Source organism: Tyto alba, unplaced genomic scaffold (assembly GCF_018691265.1).
Source record: "Tyto alba isolate M040663 unplaced genomic scaffold, T.alba_DEE_v4.0 Super-Scaffold_17, whole genome shotgun sequence".
NCBI lineage: Eukaryota > Metazoa > Chordata > Aves > Strigiformes > Tytonidae > Tyto > Tyto alba.
This window is the reverse complement of record NW_024881279.1, coordinates 8254892-8272784: the sequence shown is the minus strand read 5'-3', so window position 1 is coordinate 8272784 and position 17893 is coordinate 8254892. Positions and strand designations below refer to the sequence as shown.

Genomic DNA, 17893 nt, shown 5'->3' with positions numbered 1-17893 from the left:
TTTGCTCAAAAGCAGCTGGATAGAAAAGTTTCTAGGTGTTTAAGTGCTGCCCTGCAAAGGGAGCAAGTTATCAATGTATTGGGGCAGAGGAAGATGAAGCAGGTCTGAGATGGGAGATCTCTCCCCCAGGGAGACATCCCATGCAGCCCACTCAGGAAAGGTTGGAGAAACTGAGAGATTGCTAAAATAAAACTAAAATAAGAAACATTTGGGGTAGCACGGGCAGGGCCTGTGGCAGGCAGCCTTGCAGATGTGCCTGCGGGCTGAAGGAAGGGTATAACGTGATCTGGTGCGGCTCCTTCTAGGAAAGTTAGTGGTTTATAGAAGTGCAGGGTTGTAGCTGCCATGGTGAGCACGGCACAGCAGAGCCCGCAGCGGCAGCGTGGGGTGCGAGGCTGGGGAGTGGGGTGCTGGAGCCGGCCTCGTTGCACAGCCCTGTCCCCAAGCCCCAGCTCTGCTTTGCTGGTCTGATGCCTCAGCCTGATATGACTAAACCTGCTGTTTTTTCTCCACCATTAGCAAGAGGAACCCTACCCAGAGCCCCACTTTGTGGCACAGGGGCATCCCAGTGAACCCTCTCAGTGCCTCACAGTTAAAACTAGAAATTACCCCAAGCACATGTGCGAACTCCTGGACCTTTGTGCACCAGCAAGACATGATGGCAGCTGGACAGGCTCCTCAACAGCTGCCCGCACACTTGCATTCTTCTCACAGCCTTGGCCCCAGAGATGCAAATTCAGACTGGAAATACGCATGTGCTTTTGTGCTTGCCCCTATATGCCTTCAATTGTCAAAGTCTGGACCAGGATTTTTAATTAACCCTGGAGAGGTGGAGACCAGCACCTTGCACTGACAAACTTTTTATCTCACAAAAGATCTCAGCCCAAATAAGTACTTCCAGGCTGGGAAGGAGACTTGCCTCATGCATGAAGTGCTGGGAGAGATAAGAACAGAGACGCTCTGGTGGTTTCTGAGAGGTGGGAGATGCTGCCAGGAAGCTGCTGTGACTCATAAAACTTCACCCAGGTTAAGCAGCACCTACCCACAAGGACGGGGGAAACTGGTCCCACCGTTCCCCAGGAGACCTGGGGCAGCAGTGGGTCTGCCCCTCGTCTTCCCTACCCTCCTATCCAAGTGGTGTTTCACAATTTCCCTGGTCCCAGGATTACCAGTGTAGAAAAAAACCCTCCAAGTCACATGTGATGGGGTGACCACACACCTCCACTCCCTGGCTGGCCGGGCAGGCGGTGCCGGAGCGGTGGCGAAACACCAGTGTGCTGGCAGCCCCCGAGCTGCGGGCTGCTTGGACTTCTCCCAGGGGTTATTTGGAAAATGTCAGAATAGAAACTTGTTGACAAAAACTGGCAGCGTTTCCATATGGGCACAGCCTTGTGACCAGCTTGAAACACTCCTATTTCAGCAGTGCTGGGAGGCAACAGTTGACTTTTCAGGTCAGAATGTGTGTTCATTTAGAAATGCCTATTATTTCACCATTTAAAAAAATCATCAAAACCAAAACATTTGGAGGAACCTGCTTTCCTCCCATTAATTTTTAGACAGAACACTTGCAAATCCATGTGTTTCCTTACCTCTTCAGAATCAATTTCCAAAGTGCAGGATTTCCTCTTGGAAAAGAGCACTCTGGCTCCAGGCCCAGCATTTGGGATGTTGGGGATGCTCAAGAGTGGGGTTTCCAGGATGAAGTCCCCCAGGCAGTATGGACCACACCGAGAGTCCCCCTCCAGCCAGCACAGATACCCCCAGAGCAGAGCTCCTGACAGAAGAAAACACCCCAGAGTTACCACTTTTACCCAACTGCCCCAGCACAAGCTGAAACTTGATGGGGTGATGGCTAAAGCCAGGATGGATCCTGCCTTTGCCCCTTACATCCCTTCTCCCAGGGGCCTGGGGTGGGTTTGCCAGTGGAAGCCTCTGAAGCAGCGCTGCTCCAGCTGGACCCTTGCCCTGGTGTAGGGGTCCCGCTCCCCTTTCCCCCCACCCAGCATGGAGCATCCTCATTGCAAGGGACCCCAGGAACAGAGCATTCCCGGGGCCGGGGGAGTCCCACTTGGGACGAAGCACCCAGGGCGGGGACACCCTAGAGTGGAGGGGGCCCAGGGCCAGCCCTGGGGGCGGGCTGGCTGCGGCGGGGGCCCTGCCCGCGGCTCGGGGGTGCAGAGCACCCTCTCCCGGCACTGCCTGCGAGCAGCTGCGGGGACTTTTTTTTTTTTCTTTCTTTTTTTTTTTTTTTCTTTTTTCTTTTTAATTTTTTTTTTTTTTTTTTTTTTTTTTCTCCCTGCCAGCTGGGGCAGCTCGTCCCGTCCCGTCCCGTCCCGTCCCACCGGGCAGCGGCAGCCGCTCGCCGGGGGATGCAGCGCCCCGCGCCCCGCGGCTGAGCGGGCTCCCGGCCGGGGGGGGCTCCATGGGCGGCACCGGCAGCGCCCTGCGCTGCTGCCCCGCCGGCGGCAAGGTACCGGCTGCGGGGGTTTGCTGGGCTGGGCTTCGCGGGGGGATCCGGCGTCGCGGGGGGGGGGTCGACTGTGCGTGTTTGTTGGGGTTCTCACGGAGTTGGGGTTCGCGCGGGGCTGGGGTTTGCGCGGAGCCTTGTTTGTGCTGCTGGGGAAGAGGTGTGCTGGGGGGAGCACCCAGCGTCTCCCCCCTCCCCGCCCTGGGAGCCCCGGCTGCGTGTGACCCCACGGGTGTTGTAGGGGGGCGAGTTGGCACCGGGCACAGCGGGAGTTGGCAGCCACCTGCCCGGCTGCCCCCCACATCACAGGGAAGCCCGTACTAAAGGGGGGTGCAGCATCTGGGGTTACAATGCCTGTTGGAAATGCTGGTCCCATATAGGCCAGGGATGGCTTCCCCCAGCTAGACCTCTGCCATCCTCCCACAGCATCCTCCCTTCTCCTAAAAGTTGTGTCCCCCCTTGTGCCAGGTCCCCCTCTTGTGCTGAAGGTGACACTTCTGCAGGGGAACACTCTGAGTCCCCAGCGGATCTCAGTGCATAGGTCTGCACTGAAGAGCTCTTCTGCAAGTTAAGGTCTAGAAATTATCTGCTGCTAATTATTGTTATTTTTTGATGTGCTCATGCTGCCTTACTGCCCCGCCATCAGCCTCAGGAGTTGTTTGTGGAGTTGGATGTGCTATGTGTATTGGTATCAGTGGGTCGTGGTTGCTGGAGGGTGACAGGGGCAGGAGGAAAGTTGGAAAGGCCCCATGGTGCCGGTGTGCCCCCCTACACGAGGCAGCTGTGAGAGCTCGGCCGCCCGGGTCCACACAGCCGAAGCACAACTCACTGCTGGGATGTGTGGGGGGAGCCGGCGCGGAGGTCGCTCAGCCTCGGAGCCAGCAAGTGCCTTTATTTACAGCACCTGAAAGCTTGGCTGCTTCTCCATATCATGGAAAAAAACCCAACGCTCTTCTCTGTGTCATAAGATCAGACACTTCTGGGATGGTTTGTGATTCTCAGAGCTTTGAACAAATGGGCATGGGACAGGGAGAAACAGCAGCCCCAAGATCTGAGGTGTTGAGCCCCACGTTTACCAAAATGCGGAAATTTAAGTCAATGTAATTTGCCCACAGACACCTCCCTGCACTTTCCCGCTCTTGAGCTCTTCTGCTCAGCCTTGCAGCGTGGCTCACCGTGATTTGTCCCCGGTAAAACAGCCCTGCTGCTATGACTAAGTTGCAAGTTAATCTGAAAGCAGCACCAGAAATCCCCTTTATGGCAAAGAGGGGTAAAGGGCGCGCATTGAGCCGCTCCTGCCCACATTCTCATGTCCAGGGTACCATAAGGTGGGGTGGGAGACCTTCACCCTCCCACAGCTGATGGGTGGACTTGCAGAGCTGGTCCCATGGGGATGAGGGAGCCCTCAAACCCCATGGGGAAGCCCAGGCAGCCCCCGGCTGCACATGACGGGGCTGGAGGCTGTCATGAAGTTGGAGGCTGTGGAGCTTTTGGGGCCGGTCCCGGGTTGGAGGTGACCTTGGAGAGGCCGTGCTGGGCTGGGTTTGGTGGGTGGACAGCATATCAGGCGCCGCTGCGTGCGCCGGGGGAGGTGGCCTGGCAGCCTTGTCCTTCCCGTCATCGGTCTGTGGACAGTGGGGTGATAAGGGGGCACGGGCGCAGGTATCGCAGCCAGAGCCTGGCCCCGAGCTGTGGGCACTGTCCCCAAGGGTCCCTTCCCCTTCAGCTCCATCCACCCGTGCTTGGCCACTCATGGTCACTCCTTGCCCTTCAGTTGTGCTCCTGGTGTGAGAGAAGCCAAGATGCCTTCCCAAAGCATCAAGGCTGAGGCTTGGCCACCTTCCAGGGTTGGGGTGAATATATTTTGGAGCTATAGGAACTATATGTAGCAGCAGGAGCCAGGGAAAGGTCAGGACACAAACCCTGGGGCTGTCAGCAGCGTGAAGGAGTTGCGTACGGTCTGTGGCACAGATCTGACTGTACGAGAGGTGATAGCCATCTTGTAACACAACCGATGCCGGAAGAAAAACAAGCAGCAGAATCAAAGACAGGTCCCACAGACCTGTGCCAGCATTGCTCTGGCAGCACTGAGCATCTTCTGTGGGTCCCAGGAAAGTTTTAGGGTCATGGGCCAAATCCTGGCCCCCTTTTCCACAGCCACAAAGGAAAACCTCATCCCCAGGAACAGAGTCAGGATTTAAATACTTGTTTCCTGCCTCTTTGTGATTTCCTTTGCTGTTGGTAATGTTGCATGATTTAATTGCTTCACGTACTTGTAAAACAGGAAAAGAGGAAGAAAAATACAGTACAAAACTTGTAAAACAGGAAAAGAGGAAGAAAAATACAGTACAAAACCCCACCTCACTCTAAAAGCTGAAGCAGAGGCTGCAGCTGACCCAGCTGCCTGCACCATGCTGGCTGCTTCTGCACAGGTGCTCCCTACCACTGGCACGTTACAAGATGCCTCTGGTTCTGCTGGAAATCCCGATTAATCCATCCATAAACAGACTTGCTCCAGACCATTAGAAATATTTAGTTCTAAGAGCATGGATACTTTTTTTTTTTTTTTCATATATAGCTAGAAGGTATTTTTTGGCATGAGCTTCCTCAAAGCTGAAGCCAGAGGTTTCCATGCTGAGACCTTGCAGGACAAGCAGCGCTGCCGATGGCCTGCACCTGTGGGAAATTCGGGCTGCTTCTTCCCCAAGCCAAAGCTGTCCCAGCTGGAGCAACTCCCAGCCTGCTGCTTTCACACACAGTGAATACTGTGACTGTCTTCCAGCCCTCCAAAATGTGCAGGGCGATACCAGAGATGCAGGTGTCACATGCTGCTCTTTGAAGTGTCAGCAGAAAGTGCCTCTATATTTCGGTTACTTTTTAGCCACATTTACTTTTCACCCTGGTTTCGGTGGTGGAGCTCTCATCCCAAATGACAATTGAGTGCTTAGGAGTAAAATTAGCTCCAGATGCTATTTTAATTGCTCCTAGAGATAGGAGTGTTGCCTCTCTTGTAGCCCTGGGGCAGGTATTTAGATTTGTCTGCTGATTCTGGCATACCTCTTTCTCCATTTAGCCCTTACTGAGTTCAGTGCAGTTGTCTCAAATCGTTCTCCTTGAGCAGCTGAGGGACTCTGAGGCCCCATCCTGCTGAGTTTGGGGTATGGGGGAGAGTTGAAAGTCCCCTGGATCCATTCTGGGGACATTGCCTGTGCTATGGGGGGTGATCAGGGGTGACCAGTCCTGGGCTTTCTGTCCTTGAGCATCACCTTCTCCAGTGAGCAGGACACATGCCACAGAAGCAGTGTGGTTTGGGCAGGTGAGGTTTGGAGGTCACTCCTGGAGGAGGATACCTACATCCTGCTACCAGAAAGGCTCAGATCATCCCAAACCCTGTTGGGCTGTGTGACCCCCACGGTGCCAAGACAGTCTTCCCGCACAGCCTTTGCTCTGTTGCAAAAAGAGGGGGGTGTCTTTGAGGTTCCCATCATTCCCCCAGGGCTTGCAGACCCCCAACTGTCTCATCTACCCACCCTACCACCAGTCTCCAAAACCCAGCACGGGTCACAGGGTACATTAAATCGCAGGGGGATGCACATCAGCATGAGATGGGTGCAGGGCTGGAGACCCTGGGGACCCTTTGCAACTAGGACTACCGTGGCTCAGTGGCATCCTCGGGCACTCCACATTTGCAGGGCAAGCCGTGGCAGCAGTGAGAACAAACCCTGTGAATCCCGACCGTCTGGTGCCTCCTCGCCCCGCTGCCTGGGCCGCGTTCAACGCCGTGGCCGCTCACGCCATAGAAGGGAAGATAAAGCCGCGGCTTCCCAGAGCTTCAGAGTTTTCCTGCTCTCTCTGGCAACTGTGTTTCCCTCCAGCTTCAGAAGGGGGGCTGCAGGGGAGGCGGGGGCAGGGACGCCTGTTTTTTTTGCCTCGCTTTTTTCCCAAGCCAGGCTCCCTAATCTGGTCTGTATTTGGCCACGCCGCTGTGACAGCAGGACCAAGCCGGGGTGCAGCCTGCACAGTGGGGTCCCCGGCTCCCCACAGGCTGGTTTCATTAAGGACTGGTATTTTTAGGGGCAGCTTTGCCAGGGACTAGAGAGCAGCAATGTGTCTGCAGGTGGATTCCCTCACCTACGGTGCATCCATACCCCTGCCCAGAAGCACAACCCAGCGATGGGCAGCAGGGGCAAGATTTGCCCTGCACCAGGGAGGCCGAGCTGTGAGATCAGGCGAGCTTTGCTTCTATATTTCAGCAACGGATAAAAATATATCCTTTTTTTAAAAAAAAAATTTTCCTCCTCGCCTCCAAGTAACTAAATTAAACCCATGCAGGGCTGGAAGGCATCCTGAGGAGCTGTGTTGCTGAAGGCAGCTCCTGGCTCTGGGTAATATCAGCCCCGCGGCAGCAGTGGGAGCATGCGGGAGTGCGCGGGGCCAAGCAGCACATTCCTGTGCTCCTGAGGTCATCACTCGCGCCGCCGCCAGCCCTCGCCTGCTGCCAGTCCTGCACAGGGTCGGCACCGCCTCTGATTTATGGTTATTTTAAATTTCTCACTCCTGCTCCAGCGTGGGCTGTGTCAAAGCCCAGCTGTGTAAGGCACTGGCAGAGGGGTGTGTTTGGGGTGCTGCAAGGTGCCAGGGACCAGGCTGGCCCTGAGCATCCCGGGGAAGTGGGGACAGGGCAGGATCAGGGTGGCAAGGAAGCACCATAGCCAGAGCCTTGCCAAGTGCTGCCTGCTCTCCCCAACCAAATGTTTTGCTGCCAGAGCCTATTTTGCACCAGCACCATGTCAGCGGGGGTTGTGAGCATCCCCCAGGTTTTCCAGCCGGTGGCTGGCAATGGAAGTGTCCAGGGCACAGAGAAATGTCACAAGCTCAGGGCTGCTTGCCAGCAGCCATGGGTGCCATGGGTGCTCGGGGCTGTCAGAGAGCAGGGGGTCGGGCAGGGACCACTGCTGCTCGAGCACCAGTGTTTTAGCAGGGCTGAAGTGTGCTCAGCACAGGGTGCCTGGCTGCAGGGTGTTCTCTGCTTGCAGCCACCTGCCCCCCCTTTGTCCCCCCTCTGCTCCAGCCCCCTCTTTCTCTGCCAGAGACAGCTAAAAGCCCAGCAGCAGAGGGGACCGGCTACCCAGGAGCTCACAGTCTTGAAGACAGAGAAAGGTAAGAGGAAAATGTGTGTCTCCCCTTTCTGTGCTTTCTCAGTGTGATACGAAGAAAGCAGTAGGACAAGACCCCAGGGCAGCCAGCCTGCCCCGGGGCCGAGGAGGATGAGGATGATGATGATGGCTGCAGCCCCGACATGGTGCTGGTGCAGGCAGGCAGACATGATGGCATCCTGGAGACGATGGCATCCTGGAGACGATGGCATCCTGTCCTCTCCAGCAGGCAGGTTGTCCCCAGGGCAGGAGGCCCAACAAGCTGTGTCCTCTTTGAGTCTGCCAGCGCCATCCAAATTAGCGTTACTTTGCACCAGTGCCATGTTGGAGGGGTGGTATTTGTCCAGTGGGAAGAGGACAGGGGCTGAACCCAGGCCACCGTGCTGGCACCTTGGCTGCCCAGGACATCTAAGCATCCGGGTTAGCAGGATGCCTCTGGTGCCGGTTCAGCCACGTTTGCGTTGCAGCCAATGCCACCCTGTCGCCTGAAGATGGGAAGGAGAAGGCAACACTGCGAGAGGAGCAGACGGAGAGCAGGAGACTCCTCCAAGTCCAGGAGGAGGAGGAGGAGCAGCTGCGGGATGCTGGCCAGGCAGGCACCCCCGGAATCACCCAGGACGTTAACATCCAGGTCGGTTGAAAAGGTGGATGCTGCTGGGGGCAGCGGCCGGGCAGGGAGCGTGTGGCCAGCCAGGGCTTCCCTGGCAGTGATCATGGACCTGGCACACGCTGGGCTGGGCTGTCCCCCTTTTGGGAGGAGGAAGGGGTTAGGAAGCCAGGAGAAGTGTGGGGCTGGCAATAAATTACGGGGCATGGGGAGGGCCAGAGCATCCCTTACACCCGGTCTGTCATCTCCCTCCTTCCCAGGTGGAAAAGGGAAAAGACCTGGAGCTGGAGGAGCAGTTTGATGCCCTGAGGAGAGAGCACATGGAGACCCTGCAAGGTGTGTGCCGGGACAACCAGACTCCCCACAGCCCCCTGCCCGCTCACCCCCCACTGCTGGTGCCCCTCTGGCTTCATGTGGGGTTGTGGGGACACTGCCCCACTGCTCCATGGCATTGTGGGGCTCAGGTGGGGCTCGCTGTCCCAGTGTCCCTGCACCAGAGACAGTTGGCTTGTGTCCCCTTTGCAGAGCTCCAGAGAGCACATGAGCAGGAGAAGCTGCTTCTGGCAGAGTCCCACCACAGATCCCAGGCGGCCTTACAGGTACCTGCAGAAATATCCCTGGGGAGGGAGAGCCTGGGGAGGGCTTGAGGACCATCTGCTGGTTCAGCCAAGGTGCCCAAGCCCCTTGCTGGCCAGCTCAGTCTCTGGTGTGCTTGGGGACCATGCAGGCTCCTCCAGCCTTGGGTTTATCAGGGAGTCATAGCCCTGCAGTGCCCCTGCTCATGATGAAATCCCGGGTACTTCCCATTTCCCTTCTTCCTCGGCTGTCCTAGGAGACCATCCAGGCTCTGAATTCCCAGCTGAAGTCCTTCCAGGAGAGGATAAAGCGGGTGGAGGAGTCGCTTTTGAGCACAGACTACAAGAAGCACATCCAGGTGCAGGGAGAGGTGCCAGGGAGGGGGGACCTGCCTCTGGGATGCTGGCCAAAGCCAGGGGTGACTCTCTGATGGATCCTGAGCGTGGGGAGAGGTGGGGATGGAGCTGAGGGGGGGCACAGGACAGCTGAAGGGGGGAGAAAATCCCTGTCCCTGGGAGGTACCCAGGCTGTTGGGGTCACTTGAACACAAGTGATGGGCGGAATGTGGTACTTTGTGGGTTCAAGCCAATCATGGGCTATGCAGGGCCCCAGCTGAGAACACTAGCGCACTGATGTCATGTGTAGGGGGGTGAACCACGGCAGATGCCCAGAGTGCCCACCCTGCTGCAGCTCTTGTGCCCCCCCTGTGCCTCACAGGAGCACGGGAGCCCCAGTCCCTTCTGGGAGCAGGAGCTGGAGAGCCTGCACTTCGTCATCGAGATGAAGAACGAGCACATCCACGGCCTGGACAAGAAGCTGCTGAACCTGGAGACCGTGGTGAGTTGAAAGGAGGGGGTGACAAGCGGGCGTTCCTCTTTCCATCTCTTCTCCCCACCTGAACCCTGTCCAGAAATTGCAGCTGACGCAGAGCTCTCTTGGAGTGGGGGGGAGATGTGGATGCGTTGTCACAACGCTCCCACCAAGCCAGCATTCCCTCCAGCATGGGGTGGCGGGGGCGGGGGGGTTCAGCGGTCCTTTCCAGCTCCCTCCTCACCCTCGTTCCCCGCTTCCAGGCGGAGAGGAACCTTCTGCTGGAGGAGAAGGTGAAGATTCTGCAGCAGGAGAACGAGGACTTGCAAGTTCGCAGCCAGAACCACTTGGTGGTGGCGAGGTAAGCGCCGGTCCCACGCGCCCACCGGCTCCCCGGTGGCACCTCCCACGGGGGGAGCGGGACGCGCCTCATCCTGCGGTGCCAGCGGGTGCTGTGCGGGGAGCGGAGGGGGCCGCGGCTCCCTCAGCGGAGCCGTTTGCCCGCAGGCAGCTGTCGGAGGAGCTCCTGGCCGCCCGCGGGGACCTGGAGAAGGAGGCGCAGCTGCGGGAGCAGGCTCGCCGCGAGAAGGAGGAGCTGCTGTACCGCCTGCTCAACGGGGGGGACGGCTCCCCCTTCCCCACCGCTGCCGGCGAGGTGCCCCCCATCGCCACGTAGCACCCCGCCGACCGGCACCGAGCGCTGCCGGGGGGGCTGGCGGGGCTTTCCTCCGGGAGCGTGAGCCCGGGGCTGCTCTCACAAGGGCCCCCCGCTGCCGGGGCAGGACCCCGGGGCTGACCGAGCCCTCGGGGTGGCCCCGTCCCATCGGGGCGATGGAGCATTTCGCTGGACGCTCGCGCCTGCCTTTGCCCAGCCCTCGCGGGGCTGCATGGAGACCCCGGCCACCCTCCCCCTACTCCCCGTGCCAGCCCTGCACCCCTTCCCCTGCGGGGGGGGCTTTCTGGGGGTGAAAGGGGTCAGCCAGGACACACAGATGTGCATTGGGCTGGATCCGCCCCAGCGCTTGGCTCTGAGCATAACCAGCAGCAGTGCTGCCCGGGGGGGTCAGGCGAGGAAGATGAGGCGCTCACCGGGCTGGGGACGAGCATCGGGAGGATGAGGAGGGTGCCGGGGACATAGTGCTGTTAAGACACCTCATTCCCCGGGGGAGCATCCCTGGGAAGCGGGCGGCCAAGCCCAGGGCTGAGCCACAGAGACTTTGACGGGGTGGCAGCGACGGGCAGGAGGGACGGCTGCAGCGGGGTGTACCTGCCACCTCCGGCGCTGCCCTTGCTGTAGACCATGTCCGCCTGTGCCATTTTGGGCCTTGGCCTCCTGCTCAGGCTGCCCCAAGGCGATGACACCCACTCCTGCCATTTCCAGGGTAAGCAGGCCTTCCCCTGCCCGGGAGCTGCCTCACTCCCTGGGGAGGGGGGGTCAGGCAGGGCTCCCACCCGTGCCCTCCTCTCCCCATCTTCAGCAAGCGGCTCCCGGGGATCGTTCCGGCAGCCCAGGCGTGCCCCCCCCCCCGCTGCCACCCAGATGCCAAGCACTCCTTGTAGCCGCTGCCCATCAGCAGCACCACCAGCCCCCTCTTCTCCCCCACAGCCGGGCAGAGGCTGCACACCCCGAGGGGCACACGGGGGGAGCAGAGCATCCTCCCGAGGGGGAGAAGGCTTCAGGGGCAGCTGCCAGCAGGTCACAGCCCTCCCTGCTCCAAACCAGCGCAGCCCCGGCGGGGAAGATGCTGCCAGCACGGCTGCGGGTCGGGGCTGGATGCACACAGGCACTTTCCACTGGGCGCACGGGTGTGGTGGGACGGTCGCTGCACTGGAGGCTGTCACTGGCCTGTCCCCCCAGGGCACTCACTGCTCCGTGCATCCCCATGGCTGCAGGGATGGGTGGTGGGGCAGCCACCCGCTTTGCAAAGCCACCTCAGGGATGTGGGGGGATGCACCAGATGCTGTAGCCATGAGCGGCGGCTGAGGGACAGGGTGGGCAAGGATACAGGAGGAAGTTGAGGGGTGGCAGAAAGTGGTTTCAAAGGAAAAAAAAATAAAATACAAACAACCCACAACCCAGTAACAGCGGCAAAACCATTTGTCTGCTTTATCCTCTCCAAACAACAGTCTTTCAGCGGGGGCTTGCCACGAGGATTCACGTTGCTCAGGGAGGTTCCCCAGACTCCAGAGAGAACAGCTCCCAGACTTGTGTGAGGGCTGTGCCCCTCCGTGGGATGGGACCTTCAGCCCCGGGGGCCTCTTTGCCCCGCAGGCACAGGCTGGAGGGAGCCGGGCACTCGGGGACCAGCCTCTCTCCTTTATTGCCCTGGAGCAGACGGGCACCGCACAGTCCCTCAGTGCCCTGGGGGCACCTCGGCCGTGCTTGTTCACAGCTCCTGGGGTTCTGCCCCTTCTGGCTGGTGGTTCTCGGTGCTGTGCCGGATCCCGTAGCCAAAGTAAATCAGGAAACCTGGGAACGGGCAGAATAGGGTATGGGGGACCCTGTCTCTTCCCTCCCCTCCCAGCCGCAAAGCTCCCACTCCTTTGGGCCACACATCAGAGGACAGGGTGCTCCCGCCACCCTTTAACGTTAAAGTTCAGCATCACTTCCACCCGCCCACCACCCCTCTGCAGCCAGCAGTAATGCCCCGGGCTCTCAAACCAGCTCTGCTTCACGCAAAGAGGCTGCTGCCAGCTCTGGCACCTGGAGGGTGGCCAGGCTTACCGATGGCCATCCAGATCAGGTACCACATCCAGGCGCCCGCGCGGAGCCAGGCCATCAGGACACAGTTGATGGTGATGCTGAGGAGCGGCAGGAAGGGCAGGCAGGGAACCTGAAGGGACCAAGCACAGGAAACAGGGTCGTGCCTTCACCCGCAGGCACTGGCTGGCCCACGGACCCAGGTTTCACAGCCAAATTTGGCTCTTTGCTGCTTTGGCTAGTTGCTGACAGGTGAGGAGAAGCCCATCCTGGCTGCCTGGCTCAGAGACCTGAGCTGGGACTGCAGCCTGTGCTGGGGAGGGATGCTCGTGGAGGATGGTTTGGCTGACCGTTCCTGCACCGGGGCAGGAGGTGCTGCAGGATTTAAGGGGGAGGAAGTAAACCACTAGCAAAACCAACCCAGGGGGTCAGGACTGGGTTTCTCTTTACCAAAGAGCAGCTCTGGTTTGTGCAGCAGGCACTGGGCTCCACTGGGGCTGCGAGACACAGGGGGAAGAAGCAGGCAGCCCTCACAGTCCCTACAGAAAACCCCGTGAGCTGCCCGGTGATGCCTCCGACAGCTCGACATGGATGCAGCAAAGCTCTGCCTGACCTGAAGCAGAGGGAACACTCCCCCTGTGTAACGTAACCCTTTCCCCATGGGGCTGCAGCACTTGCCTGCCCTCCATCCCCCAGGTCCTTCCCCCTGAGGACGGTCCCCGAGGGCTGGCCTCTGTGCTCACCATGAAGGATGCTCTCTCCTGGCTCTGAGGTTGCCTCCAGATGAGCAGAGCTGCCACCACGATCCCCAGGAGAGGCAGAGCCAGAGCAGCGACGCACCAAGCACCCCCGGCCTGGAGGCAGGGCAGCCCAGCGATGCTCACACAGCTCACGGCGACGGCCAGGGCGGCTGCGGAGGGACCACAGCAGCGTGTCAGGGCAGCGCTTCCCCACGCTGAGCCCGTCCCTCTCCCCGGGTGCAGCGCCCAGGCTGCCATGCTGGGAGGGACAAAGGACAACCAGGGCACCGGCCTGGGTGGCTCTTCATGGTGGGTCGAGCTTTTCTCTGCAGTCTGGGACGTGGGGGGAGCGGGAAGTGTCCCGAGGTCCCGTTGGGGCAGTCGGGAGAGGGCAGGAGGGAGCCAGGCTGCCCTGCCTGCATCCCGCTGCCGGGTGGTTTTCAGGGAGCAGGAACCTGCCAGCCCACGCTACAGCAGCAATGTCCCCACGGGTCCCCCCACACCAGCTCCCCGTAAAGCCCACCCATCGCTCCCGGGCGTACCTACGGCTGCCACAGCCCAGGCCACCACAGCGAAGGACTCTGAGGTGGGATGCATAGGCGGCCACACAACACGGTGCCACCAGATCTGCACATCCTGGTCCTGCCCTGCACCAGTGTCCTGAGTGCTGGGGGGCCGATACCTGAGGAGAAGATACTGGATGTCAAGGTCAAGGTGCACCTGCAGCGCACCAAGGCCAGTGCCTTGCCCCAGGCATGGCCAACGTCAGGTGTAGGGTGAGCCCTGTCCCCAGCAGTCTCACCTGAGCAGCAGCACGCAGACAGCCACCAGCGAGTAGGTCATCAGCATGGCAATGCACATGATGTCAACCATGACTTTCAAGTCAAAGAGAAGGGCCAGGAGAGCTGTGGGGATGAGAAGCCCTTTCAGCCTCCAGGCAGAGCTGGCAGCGCTGCTGCTGGGCCCATCTCAGCTCTGCTCCCCACCCCGGGTCCCCCAACACCCGCTGCAGCATGACTCAAGCACCTCAGTGATCGGTGATGCTTTGGTCACTAGTGCAAAGCATCCCACCACCTCCTGCCTGGCAGCTCGGAGAGGATGAACTGGTGCCTGGGACATCACCAAGGCCAAACGGTCTTCACCCACAGCAAGGAGACCTCCCTCTGGCTGGAGAAATATTGCTCAAACAGCTCCTGGCAAGCTAGGGGGTCTGTGTTCTCCTGCTGAAGGAGGGCATCCACCAAGCCCTGCTCCAGGTTAAGGGGTAGCCCAATTGCTCACCCACCTGCCATTCCTCCAGACACCAACAGTGCCACCACTGGGCACTGACGGCTATTAACTTTGGCCAGAGGTTTGAAGAAAAGTCCGTCTTGAGCCATTGAATACAGGATCCATGGTATGCGGAACAAGGAAGCCAGGAGGCTGCAGAGAGGGGATGAGATGGGGGAAAAGAGGGCAGGAATCCAGGAGATGCCTTGCTGCCTTTTGCTCCTCCTTGGCTGCCAAGGGAGCTCCTGTTCATCTCTATGGTCCATGACCTTCTCAAGACCATGCTGAAAAGACCATCACCTCCCTCAACATATGATGAGGGACAGTATTGGGGAAGTGACGTCCACAGGTCACTGGGAGCCCTGTGCACACAGAGACACCCCAGTCTGCTCCTGTGGTCACGGTGCCACCAAATATCCAACCACTTCTGCCAATTTTGGGCTATAAGTTGCATGCCAAGGGGATGATCTCCTTGATCGTGAGGGGCCAGGAGGAGAGCAACGGGGTTTGAGAATGGGCTGAGGGATTTTGGCTGAGCAGAGCAGTCAGAAGGAAGGGGTTGGGGATGTGTTATAGCTCCAGTGCAACCTTGCTCGGGGCCACAGAGCTGCCATTGGAGGACTCCCCTCACCTGCTTGTCAGGGCACACAGTGACCCCGTAGCCACAGCACACTGTGCATTGATCCAGCCAACATATTGAAAAGCCAGTGGAAGTGGGCTCATGGCCTCCACAAGGTAGTAGGGCATCATCAGGGTGAGGGCAGCAGACACCCCAAAGTACATGAGGAAGCAGATGAGGAGGGAGAGGATGATGCTGAGGGGGAAGGATCTCTGCGGGTCCCTCACGTCTGCCCCTGGGGAGGAAAACTCAGGTGTAAAAACGGATGTTCATTTAATATTCCATATCCCCCCATGAGAGGGGTCACAGAGGCCTTCTAGCAAGGACCACTGCAGCTCCTGGGCTCCAGGGCTATGGGGGTAGGGACTGTCTGCTCCAGGATTGTCCCAGGATTGCCACAGGGACTCTTACCGTTCCTGCTCTGAGCACAGAGGGCAGGAGAAAGCGGCTGCAGCACAGAGCCTGGAATGTGCCCATTCCCATCCCAGCCCTACACCAGCTCCCAGGGCGGAACGGAGAATCGCTTCCATGGCCCCACAGCCTGCAGGGGAAGGTCCCACCGGCATCTCTCCCCACCTCACTTACCTGTGGTAGTGATGTCGCTAAATCCAATAAATGCATAGAAACAGATAGAGGCGCCAGCCAAGGTCCCAGTGAAACCATAGGGCATGAAGCCTCCCACCCCAAAGGCACTGGTCACGTCGGCCACGGACTGGTTCCTGGGAGGAGGAGGAAGAAGACTCAGGCAGTGCAGAGGGGTCAGTGCAGTGGGGTCCCAGGATGGGGCCAGGCTGAACGCTCCATGCAACCTCCTCACCCCTCCGGCATCAACCCAGCAGGGCTTAGGACTTCTGCCAAAGGGGCAGGGAGAAATGGGAGAAAGCGGGATTGACTGGGATAAAGCATTCGGGGGATGACCCGGCCATCCCCATCCCCCTCTGAAGACAGCTCAGGGAGAGCAGAGCCCCTCATACCCAGTCTCGTGGGCAGCTGCCTGTGGCAGTTCATCCTCCCTGAGCTGCCAGTTGCTCAAGTCACCTTTGATGAAGCCACTCACTATGACGAAGAGCAGGACAAGCAAGTTGACAGCTGTTAAGACTTTGTTGACTGTGGTGGACTCCTTCACTCCCAAGCAAAGAATCCCTGCGGATAAAAACAGCACAACTGGCCGAGCTCCCTGGATGACACCAGCCCCAGGGTAGACATTACTGGGGAGGGTGGAAACATGGGGACAGTGGGTACAGTTAGGAAGATCTGCAGATTTCCCCAGATTCCCCCTGTATTCTCCATTCTTTGCTCAGGGAAATGTCAAAGCCTCAGAGGGATCGGCACCATCCAGAAAAGCCCAAGCTGGGCTGAGGAGCTCATCCCACATGATGGAGGGTGGCACGGGGGAGGAGGCATCCTACCTGTCAGCAGGATCACCAGGACTGCAGCAAAGACTTCCAGGTATTCTGCCAGCCCCACAAAACTCATAGATGTTTCAGCACCGAAAATCCTCCAGATCTGCCCGTTGAGGAGCTGGTCAAAGTTAGCGCTCCAGACCTTTGCAACGCTGCTGGTACCTGGGGAGAGGTGGCAGCTGGGGCAATGATGGTGGCCCCATAGGGTCTGGGAATGACACCCAGCAAAGCCAACAATGCAAAGAGAAGGTGAAGGGATCAAAAGGGCTTATACCGATGGCATAGGACAGCACCAGATTCCACCCAGAGATGAAGGCCCACAGCTCGCCCATTGTCACGTAGCTGTAGAGATAGTCGGACCTGGCCAGGGGCACGCGGGACCCGAATTCGGCGTAGCACAGCCCGGCCAGAGCAGACACCAAGGCTGCAATCAGGAAAGAAAGGACGATGCTTGGGCCAGAGATGCTCTTAGCCACTTGCCCTGTCATGATGTAGATGCCAGCCCCCAGCATGCTGCCCAATCCCAAGGCGACAAGGTCCACAGTGGAGAGGTGGCGGTGACGGCTGGAGCCCTCCAAGGTGGCTGGGACTCGCTTTTTGCGTGAAACAGTCTTCAAGCCAGAGAGCAGGCTGCCCCAGCACGGCATCTGCGGGAGAGGAAAGCAGCAGGCGTGAGGATGCTGCTGCCCCGTGGTCACTGCCCTGGGGATGTGACCCAAACCCAGCCTGAAGGTTTTCCTTTCAGCTCCCACCGCCCACATACTGCTTTCTGAACCCCGTGGGTGCTGTCCGTTTTCTGTCCCGGCTCAAAAAGCAGCGCATTTTGGAGCAAGATGGGGCTAAAGTGGCGGCGTTGCTCTCTCTTCCCAGCGAGAAGGGGAGCAAGGCATGACTGGGCTTTGCTGGGCTCTGTCTGATCCATGCTACAGTGAGAGGGGACAAGAGCACCTGCCTGGCCCCCTGCCAGTTCAGAAAGTCCTATTGCTCCAGCGGCATCCTCACTGACTGGAATCCCCACTGACCCAGCTGGAGACCCTGCCCACCGGTACATCCCAGCCCAGCAGCACCGAGGATCACAGGGCCACTCGGTCCCTGCTGCGGCGTGGCGCCCGCAGGGGACAAGGGACCTCCCTGCAGCAGTGCCAGCACCCTGGCCCGCAGCATGGGGTGCTGTAAGCCCTAATGACACAGGGAGCCCCAACCCCCAGGACAACTGCTGTGTCTCCTGGGGGCCAGAGAGCCACTGCCCGAGGCCAGGCCAGCTGGGGCTCTCTTCCCACCCCGCCGCTCCACAACACCGGTCCCACCCAGGGCATCTCACCCTCATGATTTTCCCTTCTTCAGCAAACAAACTACTTACTCTGGCCATCTTTTGGGCATACTGTTCCAGCTGCAAGCCGACAGGGATGGCGAGCACCAGGCAGCCCCACTTACATTCTCCCCTTCAATCCCTTCTGGGAAGACCCTGGCTCTCCTCCTTATACCAAAGACTTAAGACATTTAGTCAGCAAACAAGGAACACGCCCCCTTTGCGTCAACTTTGTA

The 17893-nt window shown here is 59.0% G+C and overlaps 2 protein-coding genes across 3 annotated transcripts; one reads left to right on the top strand and one right to left on the bottom strand.

Moving 5' to 3' along the window:
- The first annotated feature begins 2272 nt into the window (after positions 1 to 2272).
- LOC104368052 (coiled-coil domain-containing protein 69) lies at positions 2273 to 11699 on the top strand. 2 transcript variants are annotated; one of them, XM_042790213.1, is made up of 9 exons: positions 2273 to 2470; positions 7558 to 7627; positions 8091 to 8254; positions 8491 to 8566; positions 8756 to 8829; positions 9063 to 9164; positions 9524 to 9643; positions 9880 to 9977; positions 10124 to 11699. In XM_042790213.1, exons 1-9 carry the CDS (start codon positions 2423 to 2425, stop codon positions 10290 to 10292), a joined length of 921 nt encoding a protein of 306 aa, XP_042646147.1. In that variant the 5' UTR covers positions 2273 to 2422; the 3' UTR covers positions 10293 to 11699. The 2 variants fall into 2 exon arrangements, with proteins under 2 accessions (XP_042646147.1, XP_042646146.1); XM_042790212.1 differs by having other exon boundaries at positions 6160 to 7627.
- Positions 11697 to 17838, bottom strand: LOC122153235 (cationic amino acid transporter 2-like). The gene is made up of 12 exons (XM_042790210.1): positions 17709 to 17838; positions 16623 to 16995; positions 16355 to 16510; positions 15920 to 16088; positions 15531 to 15664; positions 14958 to 15180; positions 14343 to 14479; positions 13860 to 13962; positions 13600 to 13739; positions 13061 to 13227; positions 12342 to 12450; positions 11697 to 12086 (listed from the first exon to the last, which is right to left on the bottom strand). The coding sequence occupies exons 1-12, from the start codon at positions 17715 to 17717 to the stop codon at positions 12004 to 12006; spliced, it is 1803 nt and encodes a 600-aa protein (XP_042646144.1). The 5' UTR covers positions 17718 to 17838; the 3' UTR covers positions 11697 to 12003.
- Between the last annotated feature and the right edge of the window lie 55 nt (positions 17839 to 17893).